We start from the raw sequence: 9,504 nt of genomic DNA, 5'->3' as shown, positions 1-9,504 counted from the left end.
GGAGGAGTGTGCTGTCGCAGAATGGGGTGAGCAGTTGGGGTCTCATAACAATGTATGTTAAAAAAAAAAAATTCTGTATGGGAGACTAACTTGAAATGTAAACTTCATTTAATTACATCAATAATAAAAAAAAAAGAATCTGCCAACCCATTTTTCAAAACTACACATACACTTTAAAGTATGAGTAAAGCAGCGGGTAAATGAAAAAGGAGGTGGATTGACACAGTGGCAACAACAATGGGCTCAAACATAGCAACGATTGTGACGATGCAGCAGGACCTGGCAGCGTTTTGCTCTGTTATGGATAAGGTTGCCAGGAGTTGGAATCAACCTGATGGCACCTAACAACAACAAAAAATACACGTCATGTATTACCTAAAAATTCCGCTCCTGGGTATCTACCCTAGAGAAATAAAAACTTACGTCCACAAAAACCTGTACTCAAATGTTCACAGCATCTCTATTCATAACTGCCCAAAACTATACACAACACATGTATCCTTCAACAGGGGAATGAATTACAAACACAAAACAAAACCAAAAAAACTGTGGTATATCCATACAAGAGAAAATTACCAAGCAATAAAAAAATAATAATACTTTCATACACATAACAACTTGGATGAATCTCAAAGGCATTGTGCTGAGTGAAAGAAGCTAGTCTCAAAAGATTATACATCATATGATTCCATTTACAGGAGTTCTCAAAAAGACAAAACTACAGGTGAACAGATCAGAGTTTGCCAGGGGCAGGAGCACGTGGATGGGATAAATATAAAGTGATAGCATGTGGGAGTTTTAGAGGTGATGAAACTATTTTATATCCTAATTATGGGGTGATTAAAACTCATAGAATGTTCTGGAGACACTGAGGCTGGATGAACTCCCAAAACTCTTGCCCTGAGATAACCTTTAAACCTTAAACCAAAAATACCCCCTGAGGTCTTCTTAAAACCAAACCTTGAGCATTATGCTTCCTAAAGATCTATCTATATAGGATCAAATTGACAAAAAGCAACTCAAAAGATCAGATAGGAACCTTAGAGGGCAGTGAGTTTATGGAGGAACAACTCAGAAAAGGAGGGTAAGAATGGTTGTACAACTAGAAGAATGTAATCAATGTCACTGAATTGTACATGTAGAAATTGTTGAATTGGTGTATGTTCTGCTGTGTATATTCTCAACAACAACCATGAAAAATAAAATTGAGAAAAAATCATGAAATTCATAGAACTTGTACACCATAAGAAAAAAAGTCAATTTTACTATATAGTAATTAAGAAAGTAAAAAAATAAAAAATTTCCTAGGATATGCTCTATCGCTTATTGTGGTGATGACATGTGGGTAAGAGTGTGTGTGTGTGTGTGTGTGTATGTGCGTGTGTGTGTGTGTGTGTGTGTGTGTGTGTGTACACACACCTATGGCACCTAGTAGGGGGATGGTAGTGGGAGGTGTACTTCATTGCTGACATCCTTGACATCCTTTAGGACCGCAGGCACGCAGTGACAAAAAAAGCAAGCAGACTTTACTTCAGTTTGATTCCTATTGTAAAATGCTCTACAAGTAAAGTACCTTCAAGTTACTTGTACCCTGAAGGGCTGCCCCTGTCCCACCTTGGGTCCCCTGGGTCCCTCCTACCACCTAAACTGTATGTTCACAATGGATACATTTCTTTCTATGCACATTATTCCTTAATACGATAAATCTTTTAAAAAACCCTCCTAGGGCTGCAATTAGAATCAATAAGAAACCCAGAGAAAGTGCTAAGTGTGGTCCCTGGCCCACAGAAAGTGATAAATAAATGTTGCCACTTGTCTGCCACGTGGGAGACTCACGTTCAATTTCCGGCCAATGCTCCTCATGTGTAGCCACCACCTGTCTGTCAGTGGAGGCTTGTGCGTTGCTATGGTGCTGAACAGGTTTCAGTGGAGCTTCCAGACTAAGATGGACTAGGAAGAAAGGCCTGGCAACCCACTTCCAAAAAATTAACCAATGAAAGCCCTGTGGATCACAACCCATCATGGGGATGATACAGGACCAGGCAGTGTTTCATTCCATTGTGTATGGGGTCACCATGAGTAGGGAGCCAACTACACAGCCTCTAACAACAACATGGAGCCCTGGTGACAATTGTTAAGTGCTCAGCTGCTAACCGAAAAGTCAGCGGCTCGAATCCATCAGTGGCTCCATAAGAGAAAGACCTGGTGATCCACTCCTGTAAAGATTAAACCAAACCAAACCAAACCAAACCCATTGCTATCAACTCAATTCTGACTCATAGCGACCCTATGGACAGAGTAGAACTGCCCCATAAGGTTTCCTAGGCTGTAATCTTTATGAAGCAGACTGCCACATCTCTCTCCTGCAGAGCGGCTGGTGGGTTTGAACCAGTGACCTCTCAGAAGCTGAGGGCTTAACCACTAAGCCACCAGGGCTCCTTCCTTAAAGATTACAGCCTAAGAAACCTTATGGGGCAGTTCTGTCCTACAAGGTCGTTATGAGTCAGAATTGACTCGACGGCACCCAATGACAACAACAGCTTTTACTGCAATTGTTATGGTCACTACGAGAGGGAGTAGCTGTCATCTACTTCTCCAGACTCTGGACCAAGCTGGAGGTGGCAGGTGTGTGATGGCAGTGGAGGCCCCTGTGCTTGGTCCTAGCCTCTCAGTCAAACAGAGGTGTCTCCTGCTGGCTGGACAGCCAGAGCCCGGCCCCTCCGCAAAGCCCTGGAGCCTGGCCGTGCAGCGTTTGGGGCTGTGTCTTGGTGGCCACTGCCTTCCTATGGACCCAGCAGCTGGACTCTGCACTCCCTGCCTCTGCAGTGCTGAAGAAGCAGGTTTGTACTGGACAGAGCAGCTTGATGCTGGCCCTTGCTTTCCACGGCCTGAGAGCTGCAGGTTGGCCTGGAAGGGGTGGTGTGTAATGCGCCCACCCCCTTGGGCTATCCCCAGGTCTCAGTACATGTCTGGTCTGAAAGCTGGGCGGGCACTGGGGTGGTGCCTTCTGGACACAAACACGGGATGTGATGAGATGAACATTAGGGCCGAGCCCAGAGCTGGATCCTCTGGGCGTGGGGGTCTGCAGGTGGCCACGCAAGTCCTCTGGAGCACGGTGTCCCCAGCTCCCCAACAAGGTTCCCCCATCCCAGGTGGGGTTATGGGGGGACGCTCCTGCGTGGGGCAGGGAGGCACAGACTGCAGCCGGGGAGCGCTGGGAGGGAGTGAGACTCCAGCCAATGTGACTAATAGGAGTTGGCACAAACACACACTTCTTGGAAATTACTGAAACCACCCCGTTGCTAAATCCACAGACAACATTTAGGATTTGCTAGAGCTGTTATTTGACAGCAGAAAAGAAAGATCCAGATTTGTTCCAGCTGAAAGGGTCCTTTAGCTGCTGCCACTTAAACCTTGACTGAAGTTTTCCCTATTTTTCTTTGTTAAAAAAGTGATGCTATATATACATACATATATATAAACCAAAAAACTAAATCCATTGTCATTGAGTCCACTCTAACTCATAGCCACCCTAGAGGACAGAGTAGAACCATCACACGGGGTTTCCAAGGCTGTAAATCTTTACAGAATCAGACTGCCACATCTTTCTTTCGTGGAGAGCCTAGTGGGTTCAAACTGCCAACTTTTCAGTTAGCTGCTGAGTGCTTTAACCTCTGTACCACTAGTGTTCTATAAATGTATATATAGAGAGATACGTATATCTATATATACATATGTATTGTTGTTGTTAGTTTCTGTAGAGTCAATTCCAACTCATAGTGACCCCGTGTGACAGAGTAGAACTGACCCACTGGGTTTTCTAGGCTGTAATCTTTACAGGAGCAAACTGTCAGGTCTTTCTCCTGTGGAGCCACTGGGTGCGTTACAAGCACCAACCTTTCGGTAAGCAGCCAAGCGCTTAACCACTGTGCCACCAGGGCTCCTTTTATATACATATATAAAAATATCTATCTATCTATGTATATACTTATACATATACATATATATACATACATGCATACATATACACAGACACATATGTATATGTGTAAAAACAAATATATGTTTGTTTTATGTGTATATATACATAAAAATGTGTATCTGTATATATATAATTCATATATAATAAACCTACAACAGATACATATATATTTATGTGTGTATTAGGAATAAAGGCCTGGCAATCTACTTCTGAAAATCAGCCAATGAAAAACCTATGTATCACAACAGAAAACTGTGTGATATAGTGCTGCAAGATGAGCTCCCTAGGTTGGAAGGGACTCAAAATACACAGTGGCCGCAATAATGGACTCAAGTGTACCAGCGACTGTTAGGATTGGGCAGGACCAGGCAGTGTTTTGTTCTGTTGTACATGGGGCCACCACAAGTCGGAGCTGACTCAATGGCAACTGACAACAACATGTTTACGTATGTACACGTATAGAATGGTTAAGTGCCTGGCTGCTAATTGAAAGGTTGCTGGTTTGAATCCACCCAGGGGCTCCACGGAAGAAAGACTTGGCGATCTGCTCCTGTAAAGATTACAGCATAGAAACTCCTATGGGGCAGTTCTACTCTGTCATATAGGGTAACTATGAGTTGGAATCAACATGTCAGAACCTAAGAACAACATTTATACATATGTCATAAAGGCCTGGCCTACCCCTGCCCCCATCCTCTAGGAAGAGGGGGTACCCAGGTAAGCCCTGTGGGTGAGGCCCTGCCCTATGCCCCACCAGGCCTCTCTTCCCTTCCCCCCGCCCCAGCCCCTCTCCTGCCTGGCCTGTCCAGCCCCCATGTGAGGGGAGGCTGGTGAGAGGAGGCTGCTTCAGGGCAGGCATGATGAACGACCAGCCATCAGTGTCCACTCTGTCTTCCTCTGAACAACCACGTCAGAACACGCTCCATAGTGAATTTTGTAACAGATTTGCAAGAAGAGCACTTCACGCTCAGAGAAAGGAGGAAAATTAAGTAGATTAAAAAGATGAATTAGTTTTTACCCAAAAAGGGAGACTTCCTAAATTCCCTCTCTATCCATCTGTGTCTTCTTCCTTCTCTCAAGGGCCCTGTGACTGTGGGCTGGGAGGGAGACCAAAGCTGCGCCTGGGTCCCAAGTGTTCACGGGTTTTCCTTCTAGAAAGTATCTTCAGAGAGCAGGAGAACAGGGAGCAGGCTGGCCTGAGTGTGACTGGACATCCTCAGATGCCTGTTCCCATAAGCCTGGTAGGTTCCCATTCTGCCAGAACCAAGTCCTACTTGGCAGAGCTGTCATCCCACACCCAAGTGGGGCAGGGGCCCAGTGGCCGGAAGGCCGGCCAGTTTCTGCAGCAGACCCAGCCACTCCGCGTGCCTCTCCCACAATGCTGGCGGGAGGGCAATGCTGAGGACGCCGCTGCGTTTTCCCAGTGACACGGTGTAAACAGACATTGGCCCGACTTCTATTAATTAGACCCAAAGGATCTCTCCGCAGCTGCATTCCAAAACTGGGTGGTGGGGACAGGAAGCTTTGATGTAAAAACCACCAACATTAAAGCCTTTAAAACTAAAAAAAAAAAAAAATCCAAAAAAATAAACCTAGCCAGTATGTGGCCCGCACCATCCCAAGGCTGTGCTCTGTCAGCACAGAATGAAAGGCTCTAGACACAGAGGAGGTCTCTGGGTGGCACAAACGGTTTGACTCAGCTACTAACTTAAAGGTTGGAGGTTCAAATCCACCAGCAGCACGGCGGGAAAAAAGGCCTGGCGATCTGCTTCCTTAAAGATTAGAGACTTGAAAACTATGGAGCAGTTCTATTTTGTCACATGGGGTCATCAGGAGTTGGGTTAGACATGGAGCACCCAGCAGAAAGAACTCCTCCCTGAGAAAGGAGGCCGAGAAGCAGGGCTGCTGGGTGCGGTTAGAGAGCTGGGTGTGGGCCCAGCTCTGCGGCAGGATACTCCACAGTCCCAGCCTGGGCAGATACAACTGGAGGATGAGGGGCTTGGCACACAAGCTTTGGGGAGGAGGGAGGAAGTGCTCACCTCTAACCAGGCTGCCTCCGAGCAGCTGCAGCTCCCTGTTCACACGACCCAGGTCCCAAGGTTCCAGACAGCACCCAGGTCCTTCAGCAACTGGTCAAAGTCACCAGCCTCAACCCCCTGACGTCACAGCACTCCTCAACCGGCCCTCACACAAGCAACCCCTGCCTCACCCTTTCCAGAGCCCCCCTTGCCTCTGGTGGCCCTGAACCACGGGAGACAGATAGGTGGCATTTCTCCCCCGACGACTCTGCCCTGGCTTTCAGAAGGACACAGTAAAGCTGGACTGCTGAGCTGCCCTTGCTGTAGCAGGGGCTCCCAGCTGCCTGGAGCACCCTTTCTCTGTGCCCAAAGAGACCCAAAAAATCAAAACCAAACCCACTGCCGTTGAGTCGATTCCGACCCATAGTGACCACAGAGGACAGAGCAGAACCGCCCCATATGGTTTCCAAGGGGGTCTAGTGATCCCAAAAAAAAAAAAAAAAAAAAAAAAAGTCCCAAACCAGCTGCTGTCGAGTGGACCCCAACTCACAGAGACCCCATATGTGTCAAAGCAGAACCGGGCTCCACAGGGTTTTCAATGGCTGATTTTTCAGAAGTAGATCTCTAGGCCTTTCTTCCGAGGTGCCTCTGGCTGGACTCAAACCTCCAACCTTTTGGTTAGCAGCTGAGCACCTTAACTGTTTGCGATACCCAGAGATCCCTTAATGATAACCAAACAATTTTTTAAAAAGCCCAAACCCGTTACCATCGAGTCAATTCTGACTCCAAGACCCCACTCAAAAGCCATGTCCTCTTCACACTGTAATAACTGTCTTTATCATCAGCCTGGGGTGCTCCGGAAAGTTAGGGCTGGGGGGAAGGCTGGTGTGCTGGGCATAAGGGGCAGGAGAAATCGTGAAGACGCCTGAGAAAACCAACAAATGCTGGCCTGAAACGTGGATGGAGGGAGGGTGTGTGGATGACGACAGAAGTGCATCCAGTCTGGCTGTGCTTCGTGTGTGACCCTCTTCTGAGAGGTGGGGGGGTCTGCACCTGGCCACTGTACCCCTGCCCACAGCTCCTCGCTCCCTCCAGGGATGGCACGGGAGGCAGGGGGCTGGTCCCTGCTGTCTGTTCTGCAGATCCCAGCAGTGGCCGGTGACACTGATGTCTGATCTGCTCTGAGCAGCGAGGAACCCATGAGCCTGTCACCGCTGGCCTAGGAAATGATGCTGAGAAACCCTGGACCAGTGAAGACAAACTTTTCTGCAGACAGCAGCCCAAACAAACAAAAAAACCCAAACCCACTGCCGTGGAGTCGATTCTGACTCACAGACCCTACAGGACAGAGTGGCCCAAGTGGAGGAAATTCTACTTAAAGAACCTTCCAGACAGGCAGGAGAGAGAGGCTTGAGTGGACCCCAGGGGCTAAGGGAGTGAATAGCAGAGACAGGCAGGGCTGGGAGGCCATACCTGAGCGTGTCCACCTCCTCCTTGGAGAACAAGAAGCTCTGGTCAGTAGGATCTGCCTGAGACTTCAGAAGCTTCAGCTCCATTTCCAGCTGCAAGAAGACACAAGGATGAGGGTCAGTTCAGATGCAGGCGGTCCGGGGGGATGGGGGGGTGGTTTGCTGTCATGAAGCCCAAGGCACAGACGCAGGCTGGGACACAGAGGCCAGCTGACACAAAGCAGTGCCCCGCTGGCTCCTGATGGCCGGAAAGGGCCCCTCCAGCCTGGGTACAGACACACTAAAGAGGTCCTGTAGTCTAAGGTCCCCCACACGGCCCCCCGCCTGGGAGGAGCACAATTATACCTCTGTTGGGTGGCAGGCTCAAATGGAGCTCTGGCCGCTCTCCAGTCCAGCCCTCGGGTTACCCTAGCCCCCCACCCCTAGTCCCACTTGTACGCCCCAAGGCATGTCAATAAAGGAAAGGAGAGTGGAGACAGCATGGGGAGGCGGGCTGAAGGGTTAGCTTCAGGGAGAGATGGCTCGGCGCCATGCCAGCTCACCCACTTCAGGAGGGGACTTCTCCTTTAGAGCCTCGGACCCCACTGCTGAAAACAAGGTCCACGAAGTCACGCAGGGAGCCCTGGGGACCCCACTTCTGAAATGAGGCTCACAAGGTCATGTGGGGAGTCCCAGGGACTCCACTTCTGAAAATGAAGCTCATGAAGTCATGTAGGGGAGCCCTGGGGACCCCACTTCTTGAAACAAGGCCCCAGAGATCACACAGGGGAATGCTATTGCAGAGTGGGACTCCAGCTACACCCACAAGCCCGCTCTACTCTGTGTCCCCACAGGACCTCAATATCCTTCTGAGGCCACATCTTTAGTCCACCACCGGCCCCCCAGCCTAAGCCATGTACTGCCCATCAGACTGGCCACCCTGTGGCTGGTCATAGGAGCCCCTCCTGGTATGCTGGGCTGCGGCCATGCTCCGCCATGACCCTCACACCTGGCCCCCCGGCCCACCCAGTCCTGCCATGACCCTCATGCCCAGCACCCCCTACACACCTAGCCCTGCACTCCAGCCACACGGTCACTCCAGGTCCCTCTTCCTCTGTTTCAGCAGAGACTCCCGAGACCGCATGATCCCCTGACACCCACAGCCCCCCCGAGACCCCACATCCCCAGAGACTCTGCAAGCCAGGTGCAAGCGCTCAGAGCACCCAGTGAGTGCTCATGGCCATGGGCCTCACCCTGTTTCAGGTTATAGCTCTGTCTCTTTGCCCACCAGTACGACCTGGTCTGTCTCCCACACGGGGCTGCAATCCCCGGGAGTGCAGATGTGTCTGTCTGTCTGCTATCTGCCTGGGCCTGGACAACAGCAGGCCCTCCGCAACTATCTGTTCAAGGAGAAATAAGAGGAGTGCCAAGGGGGCAGGTTAAGGTCTGGGGATGTGGGGTGCAGACCCAAACCTGCAGGCCAAGTTCCCAACCGACCGCTCCTGGGGCTAGAGCTGGAGGTATGGGTGCAGAACTGACCCTGCCGGCCCAGGGTTCTTCTCCTGGTCCTTGCAGAGAGGGGCTGGATTGTGTCAAATGCCTTTTATAAATCATATATGAAAATATATTATATAAATAATATCCTAAACTCACACCGACACCCCAGTCCTGGAATAAGCCCTACCAGGAGAGGCGTGTTCTGATGTGCTGGGAGATTCCATTTCCTAACGACTTAGCCTTGAAGTTCGCTAGGGTGACTAGCCTGTAGTTGGTGTGTGTATGTGTGCTGTACACACGCAGTGTTCAATCCTTCACCCTGACTTTACATTCTGGTGACACTCCATGGCCTCCACACGGGCTGGGCAGTGCCTGGCGCCGCCAGTTGCTCACTGGTGGTCAGCATGCTGTGCTGGAGGCCACCTGCCCACTCACAGGGTTCCCCCTGAAGGAGCCGCCTCATTGCAGCAGCAACAGCACCCGGAACGTGCACTCAAGCACCATTCAACATCGGGACACACCCCCAGGGCTGTGAGCACTGGCCACAGGGACGGTTGCC

General features: G+C 49.9%; 1 protein-coding gene across 1 annotated transcript in view; it reads right to left on the bottom strand.

The window, feature by feature from the left end:
* MAD1L1 (mitotic arrest deficient 1 like 1) overlaps nucleotides 1–9,504 on the bottom strand; it is a 491,032-nt gene that overhangs the window by 166,691 nt on the left and 314,837 nt on the right. The window contains exon 14 of the mRNA XM_004385925.2: nucleotides 7,474–7,562. Within this exon, the coding sequence (XP_004385982.1) occupies nucleotides 7,474–7,562 (89 nt within the window). The remainder of the gene's footprint in view (nucleotides 1–7,473; nucleotides 7,563–9,504) is intronic.

This window comes from Trichechus manatus, unplaced genomic scaffold (genome assembly GCF_000243295.1).
Source record: "Trichechus manatus latirostris isolate Lorelei unplaced genomic scaffold, TriManLat1.0 scaffold00151, whole genome shotgun sequence".
Lineage (NCBI taxonomy): Eukaryota > Metazoa > Chordata > Mammalia > Sirenia > Trichechidae > Trichechus > Trichechus manatus.
This window is presented reverse-complemented; position numbering and strand designations above follow the sequence as displayed.